We start from the raw sequence: 27,382 nt of genomic DNA, 5'->3' as shown, positions 1-27,382 counted from the left end.
GGCTAAAAAGTTCCCCACTAAAGGACTGAATCAATGATGGTATTGAGTGGCCACACCAGGAGGTAAGAACTTGTTTAGTGGTAGAATGATGAGGAATATGGCTTGGCGCATATGGACCCAGAGCTGGCGGCACCTTCTCAGAAGCGGGTATCAAGCAGTCAGCCCTAAATGTGATACCATAGCTCATGAGGAAAACTTGGAGCCGGAAAATTTACTCAAGCTTCTGGAGTGGATGAAATTGCAAAAAGATACCAAAGATACAGGAGAAATGGACATTCTAGATAGATGCTTAAATCCTCAGGCAAAACATGTTTAAGTCAACAGGTTTGTAAAATTTTAAAAATTTGAATTTATTAGGATTTATTAGTAACACAATTACACAGAATAAAGTTCAGGAATTCACCAATGATGGTCACCAAGATGTGCTTCTTTGTGGCTTTTTAAACGGTATTTCTCATGATTCAAATTTATTCATAGTATAGGTGAATTTCATACATAGCTTCACAATATGGATGTTACAGGTCTTCCATCGGTAAAATTAATGAAAACATATCTTTCATGAAAGGCACATAAAGAATCTAAACTAACACATTTAAGAAAGTGTGACAATTTTGAATTTCTTTACAAAGAAGAAAAACGAATCCCCAAAATAGAACAGGTGAAAATGTAGTCTGTGGTTACCCCCCCACACACACACATACACATACTCTTCAAGAAATACACTTCAACAAAATGACAGCACATAACTCAACTTAGAAACTACTTATCCACGAAGCTTACTGAAGGACTTCTTCAAGATGAGGAAACAAAACAGAAGGAGGGTAGGGAATGCTGTTCATGTTGCTGAAATGAGGTCACAGACACACGTTGTGAGGAATCAAAAGAAAAGACTATCAAAATTCAATATCGAGCTGACATGTAAGACTTATTTCAGGACACATACAGTCACTGACTTCTTTATAAATACTACTACTCATTTTCTAAGTGTAATTGCCTGTTTCATTCTCAGAAATAACAGCACAATTTAAAAAGATATTGACTCAAGCAAGTGGAGGAAATCTGAATAGTCTAAGGGAAGAAAGTAATTTTAATATAGTGTGATAATTAAATTTGAAACTAGTTACATATATGAATTTAAAGCTTGCATTATATCAGCAGCAGAAAAATGAAAGGTCTTTCTTGTTATCTTCCAAATAAGGAACTATCATGTATACTAGGTACAAGGGATTTCCCAAAGGAAATACACAAATGAATGTCTCAAAATTCATTATGCTGACATATTTTTTACCCACAAAATGCTCTCAATAATCCACCTAAACTTAGTTATAAATAAAAATGTAGTTATTTAAAGTGTATAAAAATTAATCTGGCATCACCTTTAAGGAAATGCATGAATACCATCCAAATATTAAAATTCAAAGTGAAAACAAACCAACTGAATAAAAATTGTTTACAGTAAGCCTAAGAGAGTATATCCTCAGAAATCTGAAATTTTAGTTTTTCAAACCAAATCCAATGTAGAATCAGATCAGCATGCACTCTTAAAAGAAAAATTAAAATGCATACAATGTTTACATAACTGATCCAAAGGCAGCTATATTCATCCTCTTAAGAACATTTCAATAAAACACATTGAATTTAAAGAACAAATCATGTTATTAAAATAGTCTGTGCAATGTTTATACAAATAACTTTTTTAGGATTATAAGTATACATATAATCAAGATAAGGACGGCAATGTTTCCTATTTTTAATTACTATACTTAAAAATTTACAGGACATGAACATAAATAAAGCTGTTTAAAACTGGCAAACACAGTAATAGTCTGTCATTCAGTACAAAGTACTTAATATTTCTGATATGACCAAAGCCATCACGCTAGAATTTTGCCACTCTTAAAGCCTAAAAGTAGTGTGGGAAAACTAAAGTTATAAATACATGTATACATACATTTGCATATTTACACTTAACGCAGAAATCATCAATACACTAGAGACGAGCGTTAACACTGCCCTTAGTTTCACACTGCAGGACCACCCTTTACATTTAAGAAAGATCCTTCTGTACCTTTCAGTTAAAAAAAAAAAGACACAACAGAACAACTTTGGTCAGGTCCCAGATGCATTTGCTGTATACTACATTCCCGTGTTGCTGCAAGACTCTAGTTTAGAGAGATCCACATATAAGCACTCATTTGGTTTGAAAATGCATTTTTTCCCATTAACTGCAAGACTCAGAAGAGACCACAATCTTTTAGATTATTTTTTATGATGACATCTGTTACAGCATCAAAAACAAACTGCACATTCTTAGTATCTGTGGCACATGTGAAGTGGGTGTATATTTCCTTTGTGTCCTTTCTTTTATTGAGGTCTTCAAACTGACACTGAATGTATGCAGCTGCCTCTTCATATGTGTTTGAGCCTGAGATGGGAAAAGGCAAGAAAAACATAAGGTGAAAAGTTAAAATGAGTACATGGCTAAGCAAAATGGACCTGCAAATACTGAAGTTCGTTTCATACATACAAAATATGTGGATTCTGTCACTGTGTTTTTCCTTCTGGGATGAGAGAAATGATTTCTTCTAAATGAAAAATGCCCAATGTTAATTACCCTTTCATGACTGTCAGCCTTTTAAAAAAACCCCACAATCAAGAGCATGGTATTCCAGGCTCCCCAAGGTCTTTGTCCCCACCAGATTCAAATACCAGATCTCCCTTTTTTCTTCTCCCTTATATGCTCCATCCCAACACCGAACCAACTCCCTTCCCTGATGGTGGCATGCCATTTCCTTTCTAGCCTAGTGGTTGATCAAGAAATGTTGGCTGAATGCTGATCAGTACTTTTTAATTCCCTTTTCTCTATACACATTACTTAGCTTTTCCCATTTTTCTTTATTGAAAAACTGGGACATGGGTCTCCAGTGTGGCTTACGGCCATGAGGTTAAAGACTTCTGAGTACAAACACTCCAGAAGTGGTCCGTATCTAAAGACAATCACATGCATATTCTGCGATGCAGCAATAGTGTCTCGGTGTGCCATGGACAGAACCACGTACATATGTTCACCAGAAGACCTATAAGGCTATTCATAGCAGAACCAACTTCTATGTCAGGAAACCACCCCAAAGTTCATTGATTACAGACTGGCAAATAAAGCTTGTATATCTGTATAATGAGCTGCCGTACAGTAATGAGAAATGAGAATCAAAGTACTATTGCTATGCACAACATGAATGAGTTCCAGAACCATACTGTGCAACAAATGAAGCCAGACACACAAAGGGTATAAAACTGTACAATTCAACTGATGTTTGTTTGGAAGAAGATGGAAAACAATCAAAATTAATCAATGAAGATGAAGGTCGGGCGCCTGGGTGGCTCAGTCGTTGAGTGTCTGCCTTCAGCTCAGGTCATGATCCCGGGGTCCTGGGATCGGGTCCCGCATCGGGCTCCCTGCTCAGCGGGGAGCCTGCTTCTCCCTCTGCTTCTCTCTCTCTCTCTCTGTCTGTCTCTCATGAATAAATAAATAAAATCTTAAAAAAAAAAAAAAATGAAGATGAAGGTCATAATTACCCTATGTGTGTGTGTGGGGGGGTTGTGATCACTTAAGACTAGGAGAGGCATGATGGGGTTTCTGGGGACCTGGTAATATTCAGTTTCTTGATCTGAATGGTGAATAGATCTGTATTTTCACTTTTTAAAATTCAGTGAGCTTCACATTTATGCTAAGTGTGCATGTATGCATCTATTTTATATGTGTACATATAGAATACCTCAAAGATGTTCCATTTGGGAAAAAAAAGGTGAACTCTCTTTTGCAGTAATAACACAAAATTATTTGGTTTTCAAGGTCCTCTGTTACCCAGCCTGCTTGATAAAGCTATTCTGACATCCTCTCCTCCACACCTGTGGTTCACTCCATGTCGGGCAGGACCCTGTACACCAGCTCCCACCTGTGATACTACAGCATGCTTCCCCTCCAGTGGACTTCACCAGTTTCCATATCTTGGCTTTTGTAAATGCTGCTGCAACGGATGTGGGGGTGTGCTTATCAAGTGTTTTCATCCTTTTTGGAAAAATTCCCAGAAGTGGAATTGTTGGATATTTCAATTTTCTTTTGTGGGACTCTATACCACAGTGGCTGCACCAATTTACACATTCTCATCAACAGTGCAAGAGGGTTACCTTTTCTCTACATCCTCGCCAGCACCTGTTGCCTTTTTGATAATACCTATTCTAACAGGTGAGGTGATAACTCACTGTGGTTTTGATTTGCATTTCCCTGATGAGTAGTGATGGTGAGCAACTCTTCATGGACCTGCTGGCCATCTGTAGGTCTTCTTTGGAAAAATGTCTTTTCAGATCCTCTACCCTTTTAGTGGATGTTTTTTGCTATTTAGAGGTCTTTATAGGTTTTCAATATTAATCCCTTATCAGATACATAATTTACAATATCTTCTCCCATTTTGTTGATGGTTTCCTTTGCTGTGTAAAAGCTTTACAGTTTGATGTGGTCCTACTTGGGTATTTTTGCTTTTGTTGTCTTTAATTTTGATGTCATATCCAAAAACTCATCACCAAGACCAATGTCAAGGAGCTACTGCTTGTTTTCTTCCAGGAAGTTTTATGGTTTGGAGTCTTCGTTTTAAGTTTTTGATCCATTTTAAGTTCATTTTTGTGTATGGTATAATACAGTGCTCCAGTTTTCCTAGCACAATTTATTGAAGAGACGGTCTTTTCCTCATTGTATGTTCTTGGCTGTAAATTTTTTGATCATATATGTGTGGGTTTTCTTTTGGGCTCTCTATTCTGTTCCTCATATATATGGTCTATTTTTATGGCAATGCAATACTGTTTTGATTACTATAGCTTTATAATATAGTTGAAAATCAGGGACCATGCTGACTCTTTGTTCTTTCTCAGGACTGCTTTGGCTATTCGGGTTCTTCTGTGGTTCCACACAAATTTTAGGATTGTTTATACTATTTCTGTGGGAAAAAAATGCCAGTGGAATTTTGATAGGGATTGCATTATATCTGCAGATTCCTCTGGGGAGTATGGGCATTGTAACAAAATTTTTCCAAACCATGAACATGGACCATATTTCCATTTATTTAGGTCTTCTTCTACTTCTTTCACCAATGTCTTGTGGTTTTCAGTGTAGAGATTTTTCTTCCCTGAAATTTATTTTTAGGTATTTTTTCTTTTTAATGCAATTGTAAATAGTATTGTTTTCTTAATTTCTGATATTTCATTACTAGTTTATGGAAATGCAAAATGTTTGTGTATATACTGTGTATCCTGCAACTTGACTGAGTTCATTGATTAGTTTAAAAGTAGTTTGGTAGTCTTTAGACTTCAGAGGTTTATTTATATATATATAAATATCATGTGCACATAGTGACAGTATTCCTTCTTCCTTTCCATTTTGGATGCCTTTTCTTTTATTGTCTAACTGCTCTGGCTAGGACTTCTAATAGTATGTTGAATAAAAGTGGCAAGACAGGAAGACAGGGACTCCTTGTTTTGTTCCTGATGTTAGTGGAAAAGCTTGCAGTTTTTCATTATTAAAGTATGATGTTAACTATGGGCTTATAATGTATGGCCTTTATATGCTGAGGTCCATATATTCCCTCTGTACCCACTTTGCTGAGTTTTTATCATAAATGAATGCTGAATTTTGTCAAAGGGTTTTTCTGCATTTGAGATAATCAAGGCTTTTATCTTTAATTTTGGTAAGGGGGTATATCATGTTGATTTGAAATGTTAAACTACTCTTGTGTCCCTGGAATAAATCCCACTACATCATGGTGTATGATCCTTTTTAATAGATGTTGAATTCTGTTCACTAATATTTTGTTGAGGATTTCTGCATTTATGTTCATCAGGGATATTGGCCTAGAAGTTTTTTATGTCATCCTTGTCTGGTTTTGGTAACAGGGTAATGCTGTCCTCATAAAATGAGTCTGGAAATATTCCCTCCTCTTCCACTTTTTTGCAAGAGTTTTAGAAGGACTGGTATTAATTCTTCAGTAAATGTTGGTAGGATTCATCAGTAAAGCCATTTGGTCATGGACTTACTTATTGGGAGGTTATGATTACGAAGTAATTGGTCTGTGCAGATTTTCTATTTCTTCATGACTCAGTCTTGGTAGGTTGTATATTTCTAGGAATTTTTCTACTTTTTCTAGGTTGTCTAAGTTTACATTTTAATTTAACTCTTTCATGTTGCTAGCAGACCACCATATGCCTTACAAATCAAAATTTAGTTTATTAAATCACAATAAGTTTGGTATTCTGAAATCCTAAAGCAATAAAGTGTCTTAATGAAAGAAGTTAATGCAACCTATCAATTAAAAATATGTTTTGGGAAAACAGCTTGCACTGAGTGCATAGCTCAACTTCCTGTATATATTATGGGTAGCTAGACTGCTAAGTGCCAAGAGCTAAAAGATACATGAATAAACTCATGAGCACATTTCTCAATCTGATTTTAAGGATGTGGTGGGAGGGTGCTATCTCTTCTTCACGCGCTAGAACCATCATATATAAAGGCAGGTACAGGTGATAACCTGGTTCACAAATGGAGACCTGGGAGTGGGGTGGTAATAGAATTGAAAGGGAGATCGAGGAGATTTGAGAAAACAAAACACACGGGTTCAGTTTGAGTTTCAGGTGCTAAAAAACATGTACATGTTCAACAAGCAGCTGGAAACGTAAGCTTGAGGCTCTAGACAGAAATGAGAATCCACCATGGAATTTAAGTGTTGAGAATAAGACTGCGAAAGGAGAGTGCACTGAAAGATCACAGGTTACAGATGGAATGTGGTGAAATGCCAACACATGGATATTTAAGTAGAAGAGGAGGAATAGTTTCTTATTCAGAAACCCAGTATGTAAACCAGATTAAAAACGAAGTCCCTCTGCTTTAATAAGAGAGATGCTGTGTGCGTGTCTGGGCAGCAGAGAGAAGCATCTCCGTTCCTGGGACCCACTTTTCAACAGCAGCCCAGGAGATTGCAGGGAACTCAACGAAAACCAAGTTTTAACTCAAACTTCCGACTTCACGAATGGGGTACTGAGACCCAGGTACATTAACGGCCATGTTCCAGATCAAAGAGCTAATCACAGAAAGGCCAGGGCTGTACCTCAGGTTCTCCTTTTCGAAGTGTGAACCATTTCCTGCAGCAGGGAGATTACAGGACCACTAACAGTCTCATTACCAGGGCTGGGATTTCTTGTGAACCTTTGCCTGACTCCCCCGAAAAGTTAACTCATGGATTCCTTCTTCATTTATTCCCTACAATTACCGTTCGTGCTCCTTTGCAGTAACATGTTGCACTGCTTTTTTTTATGAGTACATCCATCTTTGAGGTTAGACTGCGTGCACACACCTGTCTTACCATGCATCAAACATACCTGGTCACTGGACAAACAAATCAGTATTTTAAATGAGTCATCACAGAAAATTGTCTAACAGTTTTCCCATATGACTATGCTATTTTCAATCATCTTAGCTACACGTCAAGGAACTACTTGTCCTTGAATGCAGTTTAATAATTTCCCTTAAAGGTAAGAATTATTAAGGCAAAGATTCAAATCTATAATTGAAATTTTGCATTAGGGGGACTTTCCCTAGAAATACATGACTTGGTAAGTTATCCACAGAAAGCAGAATACCTGCATATTCTGGATAGCATATAGTGAGAGGGCTCTTTTTGATTTTTTCTTCGAAGAGATCCTTCTTGTTTAGAAAAAGTATAATAGATGTATCTGTAAACCATTTGTTGTTACATATGCTGTCGAACAACTTCATGCTTTCATGCATTCGATTCTGTAACAGAGAAGAATACAATCAATTTGTCACAAGGGCAAGGATTTTGAGAAGCATTACTTTTTAAAAAAGCATTATAATAAAATAGAGCTTAGTCAGCTAAAAACCAGCATACCACAAAAACACATTTCTGCCATTTAGGGACAAGTACACTTGATTACAGGTAAGATGAATGCATACACCACTCATCACTTTTTGCATTCAACCAGTGCTCAGAGTGTCCGCTATGTGTCACTCTGCCCGGGGACACCCTGCCGCAATCTAGAGATGCCAAGTGCAAACATCTGGAGACCTCACTGTTATAGACGGAATCGAAGTTTCCATTAAAAGACAAGGAGAGGTTTTTAAAGATTAATAAATTAAACCGAATAAGCTGAAACACAATTAGCTCAACACTCTAAAGATAATGGTTTATTAAGGAAGGAAACCTCCAATCCTGTTTCCTGCCCTTCTAGTGTCTGTGGTTTCTAAAAGGGCATGGATACATTTTATGGTGCCAAAATTACAGAAATGGATGTATGGTGGTATAGTGTACCTACTGCACTGCAATTGTATGCGCCTGATTTTAAAAATACAAAAGTGACATTTTGGGGTGCCTGGGTGGCTCAGTCGGTTGGGCGTCTGTCTGCCTTCGGTTCGGGTCATGGTCCTCGAGTGCTGGGATTGAGCCCCGCATTGGACTCCCCGCTCAGAGGGGAGCCTGCTTCTCTCTCTGCCCCTCACCCTGCTCTCATGCTCTCTCTCAAATAAATAAAATCTTTAAAGAATAAATACAGAAGTGACATTTCAAACTTTTTTTCCCCAACCTGTACTAATGTTAATTTAAAATGACAGAATTTTAGATTTCTATTTAAAAATATTCCCTCTAGATTAATGGTACCTTGGAACACATCTGAAAATTACGTGTCAATAGCAAAATGTAACCTGGATCAAAGATTACAGAGCTGACAGAAGTTAACATTTAAGAAAAATGAGCCTTAGACTATTATGGGAACTAACTTTACTTTCAGTCACTATGTAGATAACCAGATACTAGAAATGCATAGTTAAGCATATAGCATTGAAGTGAGATTAACTCTCAGTCTTTTCTTATTGTGGGGGTCCATCCTTGCTTCTTGAGTGAGTGTAACTTCCCTTTTATTATATAAACAGAAGAGCTAGAGAAAAAGAAAGAAAGAGACTGAACTTTCAAATAATTCATGCATTAGCAAGAATTACTCAAGAATTTTTCTCAGAAAAATTCTTGGCAACATCTCCAGCCCTTCATATTTCACACTTAATTTTCTTTTTTTTTTTTTTTTAAGATTTTTATTTATTTGACAGAGAAAGAGACAGAAAGGGAATACAAGCTGGGGGAGTGGGAGAGGGAGAAGCAGGCTTCCCGCGGAGCAGGGGGCCCGATGCGGGGCTCGATCCCAGGACCCTGGGATCAAGACCTGAGCCGAAGGCAGACACATAACGACTGAGCCACCCAGGCGCCCCTCACGCTTAATTTTCAACAGTGGTTCTACTTGCCATTTCTTCATCTTCAGCTAGAACCAGGTCATAGTCACTCAGCGCCACACAGAAGATGATGGCGGTCACTCCTTCAAAGCAATGAATCCATTTCTTCCGCTCAGACCTCTGTCCTCCCACATCAAACATTCTGTAAGAGAACGTGTTTGACATCACATTAAATGTTCAAAAGCTCTGAGGGGTTCTATACTATCATCAAAAAAGCTCCAAATTGCAGGGGGATATGGAATGGGAAGAAAGGAGAACATTATAGGAGGAAAATGATGTCACAAATTGGTTTTTGCAAAGGGGGAAAAAATCTGGTTTTTAAAAATTTTTGATTGAAAACAAAGCCCAAAATACCCTCAAATAAACAACACATTCATTAACATATGAGAACACTTAGATCAGAACATTAAAGCAGAAACAAATGAGTGGACTGCACTATTAGTAAACACTGAGAAGTCACAGGAAGCAGCCAGGCAACGCGGAGATAATAGAGTATATTCAATTTGCCAAAGTCACAGAACATTAGAGCCAGAGGACACGGTCCCCTCTTCCCACTACAAAATGTTTCCTTTCCCTCAGAGGCAACAAGTAGGACGCTGACATAGAGAAGAAACCTTATTCCAGGTAAGAAAAAGCTGAGCAAGAAGTGGTATTTACATGGGGAAAACAGGTTGTGTAAATTAAAAAGTAAAACCACGTATAGGAACAAAAAAAGATGAAATAGGAGATCAAAGGGTTAAGACTACTGAATAGTCTTAAAATTTAGAGTGAAAAAAAACTGTTATACAATATACCATAGTAGACCATTGTAGCTTAGTGCAGGGTAGTAACACAAACAGTATAAAGACGATGATCTTTTCATCTTTTCCTTATAAGAGTTTATTAAGTTAAGAGTTGAAATTCACATAGATTGTTAATGCAACCTAGCAATAACCACTTATATAATGGAAACACGATGCAAACTGGTACAATCTAAAAGGCTCCATTTATCTCGATGGCGCACTAATTAAAATAGTCCCTATTTAATTCCCAGGCAAAAAGTATTTCCCTGCAGAGTAGTACTGGCCTATAAACCAAATCTGAGTTCATCAATTAATACTGTTACTTTTACCATCATTTAAGTGCCCTTCATTCCACTGGGTTAGTTAGTGAATTGTTACGTATGCTATATCACAAAAGGATTCTACCACACAATAAATTAAAATGGGTAGGACACAAAAAAGGGAGCTGGTAATAAAGATCAAATAAGAACAAAATAAAAACTTAGATCTGTTAAACTGCCAAGGAAAACAATTTGAAAATAAGCTTACCAAAAAGACTTTACTTTAGATAACTTTTCTGATCAAATGGCACATATATCCCGACCACTCAATATAAAGTAACAACCAAACCCATTCCAACCCACAATTTCCTTCTGTGATGGTGAGTTTTATGTGCCAATTTGGCTAAGCAGTTATTTAGTCAAACACTAACACAGATGTTGCTGTGAAGGTATTTTACTGCTGTACTTAGCATCTCTCATCAGTCGTCTTTCAGTGAAGAAGCTTATCCCTGATATGGGCAGACTTCACCCATCCAATCAGTTGGAAGGCCTTAAGAACAAAATCAGGTCTCCCAGAGGGAAAGGAAATTCTACCTCAAGAATGCAGCATCAGTTCCTGTCCGAGCCTGCTGTCCTGCCCTACAGGCCTGCACTCACCAGCCCCCATGGTCATAGAAGTCAAGTCCTTGGAATGGATAAGCCTGACTGACAGAAATTTTAGCACCCACAGTGGGTGGGTCACAAATACCTAAAAAGGTGAAGCAGCTGTAGAATTGGGTAAGAGGTGGAGGCTGGAAGAATCTTGAGTTACTCAACAGAAATAGCCCAGATTGCTTTGAAAAGATGGTTGATTAGAAATACAGACATAGGGGCGCCTGGGTGGCTCAGTTGTTGAGCATCTGCCCTCAGCTCAGGTCATAATCTTGGGGTCCTGGGATTGAGCCCCGTGTCAGGCTCCCTGCTCAGCAGGAAGCCTGCTTCTCCCTCTCCCATTCCCCCTGGCTTGTGTTCCTTCTGTCAAATAAATAAAATCTTTAAAAAAAAATTTTTTTAAAGAAATACAGATATAGAAGGTAATAATTTTGGAGATACTTAGGAGTGAAAAGGATGGCGGGATCCTCTCCTATCTTAGAGGATATGTGTATCATCATGAACACCATGTTGGGAGATACATGAATGTTAAAGATGTTTTTGATGAGTTCTCAGAAGGAATTGAGAAAATATGTTCCTGGACACTGGAGAAAAGGCAATTCCTGTTGTAAAGTCACAAAATCTTTGCTAGACTATGCTCTAAGGCTGGGTGTTAAGAGATGAACTTGAATATTAGTTGAGGAAATTTCCAAGCGAAGTGTGCAGGGTATGGTTTTGTTTCTCCTTGTTGCTACAGTAAAATAGAAGAGGAAGGAAGGAGAAACTGAGGAAGGAGCCATTAAGCCAATAGGAACCAGGGAATAAGGCCAAGTGACAAAGGCCAAGGAATACCGAGGATTTCCAACCACTACCAGAAGCAGAAAGAAGCAAGAGAGGATTCTTCCCTAGAGCCTTCAGAAGGAGCACAGTCCTGCTGACATGTTGATTTCAAGTTTCTAGGCTCCAAATTTCTGTTGTTTTATGCCACCTAGCTTGTGGAAATTTGTTATACCAGCCCTAGGAAATGGATATATCCCCCCCACCTTGCTTTATTTTTCACTATAGTGATTATTACCTCCTGATAATTATAGTAATTTCATCACCCCTCCCTCTTTCCCAACAATGTAGAGACAAAGACTTTGCTGTACTTCATAAATATTTGTTGAATGAATGAACTATGTCTACAGAGTATTCTAAAACACCTTCAAGGAATAATAGACGAGCTTTCCTAAGTTCAAGATCTAGGTCTTCTAGTTATGCTGTGGGAATGTTGCATATAAGAGAGCTTTAACTTGATAATCAAGTAATTTACAGAAGAAATCTCTATCTAATTTAGAAATGAATGAAGGTCATTCATATATTTGTCATAAGCAAAGAACCTTTCATCTAAACCAGTACTTCTCAAATGTTAGTGTAAATCAGAATCACCAGGTGGATAAAGGTGATGCTGCTGATCCGGGGACCATACTTTAGAATCACTGGTCTAATTCATTAGCCATGAAGCAAAAATGACTAAAATCTGATGTTACAAATGACTGTGACTAGGCATTATTCCATTTTCACGCATACATTAGAATTATCTTCAAATCCTGATTTTTTTAAATTAACCAAAAATAGAAAATTATAACACATTCTCTTTCATAGGAACAGATGAGACTTTTTTCTAGCATCAAATAGGGGAATGGATTTGAGTTTTCTTAGATTTCTTCTTTTAGGGGAAGAGGGGAAAGGTCACAGGGATACTGAAGATTCTGAGATGTTCTGACATTCTCAGGCTGTCATCTAACACTTCCGGGACCAAGACTGGTACAAAGCTAGCTGACCATAGAGGCCTATCAACCTTATAAATATAACATACTCCAAAACCCATTTCATATTTATAGTACTATAGAAAAGGAAGACACGTTTGTCTTATAATTTTATAATAGAAGGGATGCTTTAATTCTATATTTGGCAAAAATATTAGAGTAAAATTGTTGATTCCTTAAAGCAAAATAATCCACGTAGACACTTTCCGCAAATGCCTAGTCGCAGAAGTGATAATATACATTCTTAAATTATAATGCTTTATTGCCTCATTTTGAATTTAATTCCAATCATACCAAAACTAAGCGAGACTGAAATTTTACATCAGCTGTTAAAATGAAACAATGAACTACAATACAAAACATGCAAAATGATAAACACACTGGAGAGTTCCCAGTAGAATTATTCTAAGTATATTTCTGCCCTCATTCTTCTAAGGCTCATTTAACATATAAAAAGCAAAGTTAGAACCAAATGTTAGCAATGATAGTAATTTAACAGAACTCAAATCCAAAATAAGATAAAGTTTATCTCAAGTTCCTGACAAACCTATGTTTAAGACAGCAAGTGAAAACAGTAACTAAACACATCCTGTGAAATTCTACCTCACCCAAGGAGACTAAAGATAAATGGACTTTCTGGGAACATCATGCTGAGAGCCAGCTTTACTGAATCCCAGCACTTGTGTGATGATGAAATGACAATTCTGAGACACCGAGGTTAGAAGTGAAGAGTATGCTCTGGAAGGTGAATATTTAAGGTGAATCTAACCAAGACTGAAAGTGAATTTTGTACAGATTGCTTAAAGTGCCGAATGACTGACTGCACCCCACCCCCCCCAACCCCCCCGCTGACAGAGCTCTGCCCTCTTCATTTCCCTTAGCGGCAATAACCGCATTTATGTTTACACCTCTGACAATGGGCAAGATTGTAATGCTCTCTGCTAAGAACTTTAACCAAATGGCCCCTTTACCTACTAGGGTAACCTAACTCAAGAATTTGCACTTGTTAACCCTCAACTCCCTGCATTTTCTCCTCAGACTACATTTGTTAGAACAAAGCCATTATTTGAACAATTTAAGTTTGCTTTTTAAAAATAAGGCATTTAGAACAGAGTCAAAAAAGCAAAAAAAAAAAATCAGAATCTAAGTTAAAAAAAAAAACTTGGAAGCCTCATTTTGACAGTGAGTTTCCTTAGATAAATAGGACAATAGTTCCCAGACCAGACATACCAGACTATTTAAATATTAATGTTTTACTATTCCCGACTTTGGTATTTAATATCCTAGAAATAGTAAACAGATTAAAAGAAAGTAAATGATTTTGGTTAAGAGCTATTGCCAGAAGCCAAAAAATGTCCACTGACAGATTAAAAACTGGTGAAAACAGAAAAGAATTAAAAGCAGATGAAAAACACGACCATGTATTAAAGTACAAAGTTACATGGTCAGATAAAGTAATTATGATCTATAATTCTGTTTTAAAAAAGCAGGGCCATGTTTGTGGGCTTTTAGGGAGGGAAGCTGCCATGGAAAATTAAAATTCAATTGCAGTTTTCTGGAAAATTCAATTACATGAACCACTGAATGTGGGATAAATTGGTGACAAAATGATAGTAACAAATGTATTTAAAATACTTATGGAAGGGGGGGCTCCTGGGTGGCTTAGTCAGTTAAGCTTCCGATTCTTGATTTCAGCTCAGGTTATGATTTCAGGGTCGTGAGATCAAGCCCTATAATGATTTTCTCTCTCCCTCTCCCACCCCATCACATGCACCCATGCTCACTTGTGCGCTCTCTCTCTAAAAAAATAAAATACTTATGGAAGGAATCATAAGTACAGTTGCATGTATGTAACTGTACTTCCCACAACTTGTAACAGTGAGCTTCTTTATGAATATCTTTAATCTTTGACTAGGAATCTTTAGATGCTTTCAGAAATTCTGCTTTATTATTACTGTTTCAGAGCATTAAACTGAAGCAAAGTCCAACAGTTTTTTTCATACTTTAAAAAAAAAAAGAGGAACATAGGTCTGTAAATTAATGTTTCACTGAACTTCCCTGACTCTAGCGCCTTACGAAATGAGTGTATTGGACAAAACGAGTTCCAAGATCCCTTGCATTTCTAAAGCCTATATACAATTCAGTGCTTCTCTGCTCAAACCTCAGTAATTTAATATTTAGTACACACTCTAAATTAAATGACATTTTCCATCATGAAAAAGTGCAAACATGTTTGCATGAATGAAAATTTTCAGGAAAATTTTTAAAAAGGTACCCTTCATTTTTAATATTTCCATAAAATAAGCATATAATCAGTAAAATTCTTTTTACCTAAAAATATATAGCAACTTTCTCCAAATATACAATATCAGAGCAATATTTTCCATTTAGAAATAAAAGCCAAAAACTATTTTTATTTACATCACTTTAAAAAACATAGCCAAGAGATTTGCATGGCCATTTTGTCTTAAATAAATATATAAATATTCCTCCTAAGAATGTTTCTTGTCCTCTTTCAAAATATTTTGTCCAATCACCTAAGAAAAGTGTTTTGTAATTTCTAGCTCAGTTTAAAAAAAAAAACTTTTATTAATTCTACCTTTCTTTACTAAACAAGGTGTTTTATACCTAAGTTTGTTAAGTGATATGCTTTGAAGCTACTCACTTAAAATGAAGATCTTTGAAAGTAAAATGGGTTTCAACAATTCCTGTCGTTTTCACTCTGGTTCTGAGAACATCCTGTTGAGTTGGGATATAATTTGGTTGTGCTATTCTGTCCAAGTCATTCAAATAGCTGAGGAAATAAACAAAACAATATGCTAATAGTTAATATAGCCATTAATGATCATCTACATCAAGGATTAAAACATTTTGATGCATGCAATATTCCAAATTATTGTGAATTTTTACATTTCTCTGTAATGATGTAATAATACAACCAATTTAAGTTTATATGTTACACAATTTCCACTGAAATGAAAATGTTTATACTTCTCCAGCCACAAAGCTCTTTTAACATTTTCTAGGTATTGTGTACTTTGCTTCCTCAGGACAGGAATTAGTAATTCCCCTTGTTGGAAACAGAATAACTTCTAAAAGACCACACGCAACCAACTGTACACTAGGAGTTTGTGTCTTGAAATTCTTTATCATACTTTTTTAAGGTGGCACTGTGTTTATTTTCCAGACATTACTCTTGCTGATGATTTAGAAAGTCAAGTTTTTGAGAAAGCAATGAGTAAACCTCTAGCCAAAGGCTGAATTCAATGCTGTTCCTTTTTAATCAGATTTAAGTCACACACAGGGAAACACTACACATGCTCTTTTACTCTGCCTCTTCCTAGCTCCCTAAATCAATATTCACGTTTTACTTCTCACTGACTTTAGTTACCCACCCATTCAACACTCCCTGCCAATGATGCCAAATACGCTGTGCTACTAAAATGTAGTGGTGTCATTTTATATAGTAAATGATGTGACAGAAAGTCCAGGTATGGAGAGATTAATGTGAACTTGAGTGGTTAAAGAAGCATTCATGGATGGTGAGGAGTGTAAATACAAACCTGAACAATGGGACAGAAAAAACAGTGCCCTCCACATAAGGGGAAGTAGTCAAATAGTATGGAGGCAGGAAGAGTCACACCTTGTTTCTCAGAAAGTAAGGCCCCCAGGAGGTTGTGCATAAACTTAATGAGCAGTCTGGAATTGATCCTAAGGTCAGCTGGGTGTGGGGAGCATCCCTACAGTGTTTTTCTGATACTAGAGGGAGTGGTCAAAGATAATTTAGAAGATATACATCTATGTTTATTACAGAGAGGCACCAACTACCACAACTTTGATATTATCCTCTGAAACTCTTCCTTAGCCATTTAGAACAGTCTTGCAAACAAAAGAGCTCAATAAATATTTGATTTGTGGAGATGGAGCTGAAAAGCTATCCAAACACTGAATTAGGAATCAAAAGTGTTTTTAGATAGTTAAGTATATGTATGTGACACTGATACTAGAATACACAGAGGATAGCCTAAGTTATCCATATTGTATTTATTGAACTTAAAAATATCATCTTATTATTGCACTGGTGGTAATCCCCCAGTACTTTAATCGGTGTTTTAATTCCACATACATAATGTTATACATTATTGTAAGAAAATCTGATTTAATAAACAGGTCAAGGCAAGATTTTACTAACTGTCCCTCTGAAGTAGTGTGTTACTCTTATTTAAAATGTGCTTTGAGGGTGCCTGGGTGGCTCAGTCGTAGAGCGCCTGCCTTCAGCTCAGGTCATGGTCCCAGGGTCCTGGGATCGAGCCCCACATCGGGCTCCCTGCTCCGTGGGAAGCCTGCTTCTCCCTCTCCCACTTGCCCTCCTTGTGTTCCCTCTCTCGTGCTGTCTGTCAAATAAATAATCTTCAAAAAAAAATATTTAAAATGTGCTTTGATTACTCAGATGCATTTCTTTGCTTAAAACTGCTACAGTTCTAATAGTCTCTAAAATTAATGCACATTTATATTTCAACATGACAAATGAGAAAAACAGGCATTGTGAAAAACTCCAATTGTTTTAAATGATCACAAATTTAAAGTAAATAGGTGGTTAGATAGTCCTAACGGGCAACTTGGCAGCATCCCTCCATCTCCAGTCAAAAAACTCAGAAATCAAGATGCACTGTGACGTGACCACTATGGAGAAACAGATTTCTATGACTTCCTTCATTCTTGAAAAATGGCTCCATTATTGCCATCTTAAGGTCAGAACTACTAGTAATGAAATATTGGGGAGCCCAAATGACTTATTTTACTCAGTGCATACCCACAAACACGTGAGCACAGGAAACAAGCCTTGGTCATTAGACTGCAGTGGTCCAGGAGGTCTCACCATATGGGGAAACTGACTTCAATCGATTATACCTGAGCAGCACCCCTTATTTACTGAAAAAGCTCCCCTTGCTGGGCTCAGCTCAGAGCAATCTTCTCAACATAACAGTGATTCCCATTTAGATCTTTCTGCAGGTGCTGGTGGTGCCAAAGTATATAATATGGTCTAAGAGTTATGTTCTTGCTGTAAATACTTTTCTTCTAATTTCTCTCCTAGCCTCTGTAAAGTATGGTTTATTCATTCATTCATTATTAAGTGAGGGCATAGCAAATGACAACTATGTGTCAGGCAACGGACAAAGAACATACGGTGAAAACAGACCTGACTGAATTTACAGTGTAGTGTCAGAGACAGAAAACAATCATTTCAACGTAAATATAAACCAAATTACCTCAAAATGTACATCTGTGAGTGCTCTGAAATATTTTGTATTATAAGTATATAAAACAGGGAGGGCAAAGACATAATCTGTGAGTCAAGGAAGAAATATCCTAAGAAAGGATGATACCAGTTGGAGAGGGGAGCTATAAACTCAGTAACATGTTACATACACATATATAAAATACAAACGAAATAATACATATGGTTTATATAGTTGTAAAGCATTAAAAATACAGATTAGGAAATAAACAGAGCAAAATAAAAGTTGGTGTTGGTTACACGATAAGGTGTATTACTTCCTCCCGCACATGAAATCACTCACATGACACGTACTGAGTACTCCGCTGTGTGACCCATGACATGCTGCGTGATAATCAGAAGAGCCATCCCCTATCTGTCTGTTGTTCGCTGTGGGGAAGCATGTGTATTTTCCTAGATCTTATTAATAATTCTATCTTACCCTCACTTGCATCCCTGAACGCCAATAGCTCGGTCAAGAAAATGAATAACGTGAAAGTAAAATGCGTGCAGAGCACATTTTTTTTTTTCAGAGCACGTATTTCAAGACCAATTAATGCCACTCCTATCTGACATTTTTGAGTATGTGTGCCAAATTATGGAAACAAATACTTGATTTTTTAAAACTGTAGCTAGATCACTAAGCAGAAAGTCCCTGACCAGGTTTTATCACAACTTGATTTATGAGCTTTCTGTGGCCACCACCTAGAAAATCGGGGCAGACTTTTCTTACAAAATACTGTACTTAGCTATCTGTAAACAAGGTCTGATGCAACAGGGCACATACAATTGACAATTTTCAAGCTTAGAGCTATTTTACTCAGTGAGAAAACATCTTGGGATCACCATACACCCCTTCAAAAGGGGTACATCTCATGCAAGGTGCCTGTCACTGGACAAGTAACTCTTCTCAGGCCCTTAATTAGCATAATGAAAAGAACCACATCAGTTACCCTCCCCTTGGGCTAGTCCCAGGCAAACTAGAGATACACCCAAATTCAGAGTGAACTTTGCAAAGTTCCAATTTCTTGGAAATACGCTGCAAACAGTCCATTCTGCATGTTTCAGTTACAGTTACGTAAGCATGAGTCTCTTGAGACACTTCTGGACACAAAGGAAACAGTAGTAATGTTATCTACAAACTCACAAGAAACAGAAAAGTTTTCAAATACTGTCATCCTGAATATCCTGAGTTTTACAAGAAGGTGTCAGCCAATTCTGCAATAACACTGCTTTGGAGGTATATATGACTTGCAAGTAATTATTCACGGTGCTTAGTTCTGAAGTTATGATTACTTACTATGCTGCAGAATCATTAAGCTGGTACTCTCGGGATCTGTTGAAACAGGCTTGTACACCACTGTCTTTCCACAATCTCTTTATAACTCCAGCAAGTTCCACAGTCATAAAACCTTCTTCAGCAGCTCCAGCAAGCACAAAGAGTTGGCGGGCATCATCCTGGACATTCAAAGACCGTTTTTTTTGTTTGTTTGTTTTTTAAGTAAAAAGGGAGACATTACAGATGAAAAGTACAAAGGGAGGCATTATAGATTACGAAAAGTGCAATGGTGAATTTCCTTTGTTTTTCATTTGGGGTCATGACTTTTATTTCTCTAAAGCACCACTTAAAAAAACTGGCTTAAATCCAAAGAGCATAACCTTAAATCATGAGTCTATGTTTTGTAATATTAGTAATAGCTGTCAAGGCACTAGGAAACTGGAAGAATGACCTACACCTACAGTTCATGAGGGGACACATTAACCAACTATTCACTATCACTGACAGTTTGTTGTGCACTGATAATGATCAGTTTTGGAAACAGAAAAATAGTGTGTGCCTTACCCCTCCCACCCAAAATGTTTCTGAGAGGCACCCTAACACCATTAGAGATTATTTTAAGATAGAACCTCATTAAATGTTGGCTTTCTGATATTCTCTATAGAAAAAAAGAAATTCAGAGAAGGGAGAAATCAATGCGGAAATAAGAAAAAAGTTTCACAGAACGATCTGAAATTTTCAGGAGACCTTGAAATGTGTATACATTAAAATCAACAGGCCAGGAGGTGGGGGCAGGTGTTTGTTAATGCAGGCATAGGAAACAAAACACAGCTATGAAGGAGAAATACTCACGATGCATACTGAAGACAGCATGAAAAATATTTTAAATGAAGGAATGCTGCATATACAGTTAATTAAATTATCCTTAAGTTTTGAGACTACAAATAGTCATTCTGATCCATAGGTAATCAACGACATTAGGTTAGGGCTGTCCAAAGGAAATAAAACATGAGACACTGATACAATTCTAAATTTTCTAATAACCATATTTTTTTAAAAAAAGGTAAAATTAGTATAACAAGATATTTTACTTAACCTATACATAAAATATTTCAACATGCAATCAAGATAAAATTATTGAGATAGTTCGTATTTTTATTCATAGTCTTCAAAATCTGGCGTTTATTTTATACAGATAGCACATCTCAATTCAGATTAGACACATCTTCAATACTCAATAACTGTATGTGGGGAGTAGCTACAGTGCTGAATAACACAACTAAATTTTCAGGTAAAAACATAGTTAATCCAAAAATACGACAGATGTGAAGTTGCTAACTTCATAGAGATTTTCTGTACCCTGAAACTTGTAGCTTTATGTTAACTGGGTGGACAATCCCTAATTTTTCTCAAGGGGCATTTTCCTAAAGTATTGTAGTAAATGTTTATAAAGTGATGGCACATATAATGATAAGGTACACAGTAGAGAGGCATGTGGGGACAGAGGAGAGCAAAGAGAACTAGCTGACAGTATAAATTCATTCCGCTGCCAATTTGTGAAACTTTTTTTTTCCCCAGATAGAACCCATACTGAAAAATAATTAAGTAACTCAGCATGGGAACCTATTATACAAGCATATGTTTCCCTTTTTGGTAAATCACAAGATAAATGCATGCAAGCAAGTAACACATGTACAACAGCCTTAATAAAAAACCAACATAACACAGTTTCAAGTCATTCTTAGCACCACTTAACTAATTACAGTAAAAATTTGCTTTTTCAAGTAATTACCTTATATGAGAAATTTCTAAATTTGGTAATTTTTATTAATTAAACATCAAACATAATTTTCTCTGTCCACTTCAGAAAAGTACTTTTCACTTAGTTTTCATGAGCCTTCCTTATGATATATTTATTCAATTTCAATACAATTTCTTGATAGAAAACACTAATGCCCTCTAGTATGGGTCGTAAGATCACACTCTCTTCAATCTTTCTAGGAAGAAGCCTGAAGAAAAGACATGAGAAACTTTGGGAGTATATTTATAAACTACACTCTCTCTGTTGCATTCAAAAATTTATCTTCTAGGGGTTATAGCTCAGTGGTAGAACATTTGACTGCAAAAATTTATCTTCTTCACAAAATGGAAAATAGTCTCTTTTCCTTGAAAAGCTAATTAGAATATTCCCTTCCATGTCATTAGGAGGACATTCAGATGTCTGCAGATTGAGCTTTAAGGTAATAAATTTAAGCAGCAAGGTACCTTAGTAATTACTCTACCTAAATTTGTGTTTTGTATAAGAAGACCCTGGGGCACAGAAAAGTTAGGCAACTCATTTAAAATTTCACTGCGAACTGGTCACCCAATCACACATACCAGCAAGAAATTAGTAAGCAGCCATTGCCCAAGACAAATGTTAAAATTGCAGAATGATAACAATGATCCCACCGAGCCATGGAAGGAGCTCTTTTCAAAATTTGTGTAAAATAATGTTACTTAAGAACATTTAGGGGCCCCTGGGTGGCTCAGTTGGTTAAACAACTGCCTTTGGCTCAGGTCATGATCCCAGGGTCCTGGGATCGAGCCCGGCATCAGGCTCCCTGCTCCACGGGAGGCCTGCTTCTTCTCCCTCTCCCGCTCCCCCTGCTTGTGTTCCCTCTCTCGCTGTCTCTCTTTCTCTCTCTCTCTCTGTCCATTTTTAAATAAAATCTTTAAAAAAAAAGAACATTTAGAAAGCTGAACATGAGTGTACCAAAACAGCATGACATAGGGTAGGAAAAAAAAAATTGGGATTACTAAAGAAAAGACTGTAGTTTAATCAGAAGGGACACAGGTTAGTAAAGTGGCATGGGTAGATAGGCAGTCTTTAGTGTTGTTGAAAGAAATGTTGTTTGCCAGGCAATTTCTGAGTAGCAAGGAAAAATTCCTGGATGTAGCCATGTTAGTATGTTTACAAGCTACAAAGAATGAAAAGAAAATCAGATGGTGGAGAGAATGTAAGCTCCAGGTCGCATAACTGTGTGTTTTGGGAACTCAGAAAGGAGTTATGAAATGCTTGCATGTCAAGAGACACATCACAGGGCCTCTTTTCCCACTGATGGTCAGGGACCACTTGGCATATTGTATGTAGTGACAGCACATCTTATTCGAAGCCACTTCATGAGAATTAGGAAGAGTCCTTCTGGGCTGGGGAAGGGAAGACGGAGGGACCCTGACAGCTGTCTTCTGACATATTAAGTAAGGACCATTAAAGGAAAGAGTAGGCTTCCTTATTAGTCATAAAGCCTTTATGGATTCTTAACGAAAAAGATTTCAATTCTGTAAGAACACTTTTAAACAATCAAAGCCATCCAAAGAAAATGGGGGAGGGGGGAGAGGGAGTGAGAGACTGGAATTTTCAAGCAAAGATTAGATGATTATTTATGGTAATACAGCAGACAGAATTTATGAATGAGATTAGGGGTTTAAACAGAAAACATCAGAAAGCCCTCTATAACAGAGACTAAATAATATGATACAGGCGACTTAAAAACAGTGAAACTCTAAATTTTTGGCCACAAGGATGATATACTGAGGTCATGATTGATACATGTACAGGAATCTTTTGTTCCAGTGACTTAGCGGAATTTTTTCATTAATAACATTAGTCAACAATAGTGAATACCGCATATGAGAACCACTCATATATTTAATCTACCACATTTCTATAGGATATAATCACCCCCAAAATTTAAGACAACTATACCACTTTTATCAAAGTTAGTATACTTTTAAGGAAATCCTGAGAATAATGGAGTCACCACACCACTCCATGGCTCATGGTGCCAATCCCAGATATTTCAAGAACTGCTTTGGAGGCACCTGGGTGGCTCAATCTGTTAAGGGGCCAACTCTTGGTTTCAGCTCAGGTCATCATCTCAGGGTGGTGAGATCAAGCCCTGCACAGGTCTTCACGCTCAGTGGGGAGTCCACCTGAGAGCTCCCTCTCCCCTTGCCCTTCCCTTCCCCCTACTCTCGCTCACGCTCTCTCTCAAAAAATAAAGATCTTAAAAAAAAAAGAACTGCTTTAAGAAATATACAAATGTAAAACATTTTTCCCTGTCGAAACGCAAATGTAATCAAACTTAAAATGACTGAGGCAAAAAAATAGGAAGTCATTTTTTTTCCCCATAGCACTGCTTAACGGGGGGGGAGCCTAAAAATAAAATAATCTAAGTTAATTTTAACTAAATTGCAGAGAGCAAAATTCTACTAAATTGCAGTGAGCATGAGCTTCTCTATATAAAGAAAGGAGATTACAATAAATGTTGGACAAATATAACTTTTATACATATATTTATGAATCTTATTATTTCTATTTTTTATTTTCAAGTTAATAAAATAAAAAGTTTTAGTGTTTTTTGGATGGACAATAGAACCTGTTGTCAAAAGAGATATAAAAATATGTGCTACCTAATATATGAACTGAGGGAAATAGAAAAATACTGTGGAGCGTCACATATTACATTGCAAATGAAGGTCAATTCCACTTTGCCACATACATAAATCAATATTCCTTAGAATCAAAAATAATATAATCCTGTAACAACCTCTTAGTTCTCAAACATAAGCCAGAATACAAAACCAATTCAAAAATTCATCTGAAAAAATAACAAGTAGAAATAAACCAGGAACATTTTGACAAGGATACTGGGGAAGGAGAGCTAAAATTCTCAGATATTCAAAGCCTAAGTATGTAGGACATTCTGGTACTAAAGCAGATCAACAGGGGAAAAAAACCCAAATCTGACCTTATTATATGATAAAGGTGGCAAGGTAAATTAGTAGGAAAGGATATGATTACTTAAAAAAAAAACTCTAATAGGTAATTAGATAGCCATCTGAAGACAAAAAAAGAAATAATGTAGATCTCAACCCCATGCATAAAACAAAGTTTTGGAGTGATTAAAGAATAATGTTAAAATTCACTCCCCTAAAAAACATTTAAAATGAATATTTAGTAAATCTTTGAGAGCTTTTCTAAATTTAAACAGAATGTAAGAAATAACAGGACAAGACTTAAAAAACCAAAACCATAAGATTAAAGGCAATAAGCAAAATGTGAGAGAACATTTCTATTAGTGGACATTATGTACAAACAAGCAAATAGATCGTCAAAACACTAAGACTCCAAGAGGTAAATGAGTAAGGCAGAAAATAGGCCACTGACACAGAGAAAGAAAAGTATAGGTTGAGACAGAAAACTGTGCAATTTACTAAAAATTGAAAATGCAAATTGAGATAAGATTTACTAATAAATTAGGCAATATTTTTTAATGGTAAGACTTCTAAATTTTGGTTACTCAGAGCGCTAAGAAAAGGCACTCTAACTATGGACTCTGAGAAACAAACTGAGGGTTCTAGAGGGGAGGCAGGTGGGGGGATGGGTTAGCCTGGTGATGGGTATTAAAGAGGGCAGGTACTAAATGGAGCACTGGGTGTTATACACAAACAATCATGGAACACTACATCAAAAACTAATGATGTAATGTATGGTGATTAACACAAAATAAAATTTAAAAAAAAAGGCACTCTAGTAAATGGGACAGGAAGGTAAATTGATACAACTTTTCTCAAAGGCAATGTGGCAACACAGGCAGAGAGACAGAACTAACTAATGAAACAAACTACAAAATTAGAGAAACAGAAAAGCAGCCATTACGTAGGAGCATGCTGAGGCTTGGGGGAGAAAGGGTACTCTTCAGTCAATTCAAGGCAAGGTTTTCTCCTCCTTATATCTTAAATTATTCCAAGTAAGTGCTTTTTAAACTATATGTGACAAAGCACCAGTCCTGTGTTTTATTTTCTTTTATTTCCAAACTATTTCAGAACTATTACTATTAGAAAAATAAAATTTATGCCACATAAAATATAAACCCATTTTCTTGAACTATCAAAGTTAACATATAGATGACTCTGCCAACTGCTACAAATCTTAAGTGCTTACCTGTAATCGCAAAATTCATCTTGTGTGCATGCTTGTGGACACAGATCCATGAACCACACTTTGAGCAGTGCTGTTTTAAATGATGCACTGCCCAAGAAATGCTAACAGGCCCCTCCATAATGCTTCCCTAACTTCACATTAGAAACAATAATTTGTCATCCACAGACTGAGTACACTCATTCTGAGAGTTTTGAAAGGATATTCAGCATGAAATTTGATTGCTCTATGCCATCCTTGAAAACAACTTTGTTTCCTCTGATTTTAAATAACTAATGTGTAATCTGCTTTGCAAATCTGGAAACTGCCAAATATGAAGTACTCCACAGCAAATTAGTCACCATCTCTAAAAATTTTACATCTTTTTAGTCAATTCTCATCAAGTTAACCTACATACTAAGGTGTAATTCCAATCAAGATACCAACAGATTTTTTTTGTTTGTTTTGTTTCATCAGGGATGTGGGGCATTAAGTTGATTCTCAAGTTCACCTGGAAGAGAAATGCATAATCACCTTCACACTTTGGTAAAAGAACAACGGGATAAGTGCTCTTACCCTACCAAATACCAATTAACCCTATGAGGCAATAGGAACTAAAATAAATTGACTGACAAGAATAACAGTAGTATAATAATTATAAATGGCAACAATAGTAGCAACAAACATTTACTGAGCATCTATTATGACCAAGGCATGTGGTAAATAAATGCTGGATGTTTATTATGTCCTTATTCCTCACAACCCTCCCAGGTAAGTGTTATTATTTCCATATTATTATTTTTTAAAAGATTTTTTATTTATTTGTTAGAAAGGGAGAAAGATCACAAGCAGGGGGAGGAGTAGATGGAGAAGCAGACTCCCTGCTAAGCTGGGAGTCCGATGTAGGAATCGATCCCAGGACCCCCGGGATCATGACCTGAGCCGAAGACAGATGCTTAACTGACTGAACCACCCAGGCACCCATTTCCATATTATTATAATGAAAGAAACTTATAAAGGTTAAGTTATGAATAAGTGACTGACCTGGAAAAAGAATACATCAATGGGGTAAAAATGGAGTTCAGAAACACATCCAATTTGATGCTAAAGGCAGCATTTTCAAGTCACTGAGGAACAGAATATTTAATAAATGGCTGTAAGGCAAGGGATGATCAGATAATATACTTAGGTCCCACCTACCAAGAGACACAACATTTCCAGGTGGGTGAAGTGAAAAATCTAAAGAATAAAACTTTAAACATTCTAGAAAAGAGAAGTTTTAAAAATAATTTTAAGTTGAGGGCGCCTGGGTGGCTCAGCAGGTTAAGTGACTGCCTTCGGCTCAGGTCATGATCCTAGAGTCCCTGGATTGAGTCCCGTATCGGGCTCCCTGCTCAGCGGGGAGTCTGCTTCTCCCTCTGACCGCCCCCATGTGCTCTCTCTCTCTCTCTCTCATTCTCGCTCTCTCAAATAAATAAAATCTTTAAAAAAATAATTGTAAGTTGAAGAAAACCTAAGATACACAGAAGTCAGAATTAACTGCAAAAAAAAATTTAAGAGTTCTAAAACAACATAACTACTATTTCAAAAAGGCAAAAGAAATATATTGAGCAAAAATATTTGCAAAATTTAAAGAAGGGTTAATATTCTTTATATTTAAAGAGAATCAATGTGAAAAGAACAAGTAATTTAACAGAATTGAGTGAAAAATACTAAGAGGAATTCACAGAAGAAATACAGAAAGACAAAGATTTCCCACCTCACTAACAATCAGGAAAATAAAAAACGAGAAAAAGACAATATTTTTCAGGCATGAGATATTAAAAATTAAAGTGCTGATACTAAGTTGGCGAGACTCTGGTAAACACTGATGCACAGTTGTTAGAAAAGATTATTCATGTCGCCTTCTTTCTGAAAGCACATCTGTGGTTCCTGTCAAAATTAAATATCTGGTTATCCTCCAATTTAGGGATAATATTTCCAAGAATTGGTACTTTAGAAATGGAAATATATTCAGCGCCTTTGAATATACTGTTTCTT

At 36.6% G+C, this 27,382-nt stretch overlaps 1 protein-coding gene across 1 annotated transcript in view; it reads right to left on the bottom strand.

The window, feature by feature from the left end:
• Nucleotides 1–325: 325 nt before the first annotated feature.
• The window catches only part of GNAI1 (G protein subunit alpha i1), a 91,711-nt gene continuing 64,654 nt past the window's right edge, over nucleotides 326–27,382 (bottom strand). The window contains exons 5-9 of the mRNA XM_027573991.2: nucleotides 19,399–19,556; nucleotides 15,486–15,614; nucleotides 9,353–9,482; nucleotides 7,684–7,837; nucleotides 326–2,425 (exon numbers count right to left, since the gene is read on the bottom strand). Of these exons, the coding sequence (XP_027429792.1) occupies nucleotides 2,235–2,425; nucleotides 7,684–7,837; nucleotides 9,353–9,482; nucleotides 15,486–15,614; nucleotides 19,399–19,556 (762 nt within the window). The 3' untranslated portion in view covers nucleotides 326–2,234. The remainder of the gene's footprint in view (nucleotides 2,426–7,683; nucleotides 7,838–9,352; nucleotides 9,483–15,485; nucleotides 15,615–19,398; nucleotides 19,557–27,382) is intronic.

The sequence above is a fragment of the Zalophus californianus genome, chromosome 12 (genome assembly GCF_009762305.2).
Source record: "Zalophus californianus isolate mZalCal1 chromosome 12, mZalCal1.pri.v2, whole genome shotgun sequence".
In the NCBI taxonomy this organism is placed as follows: Eukaryota; Metazoa; Chordata; class Mammalia; order Carnivora; family Otariidae; genus Zalophus; species Zalophus californianus.
This window is presented reverse-complemented; position numbering and strand designations above follow the sequence as displayed.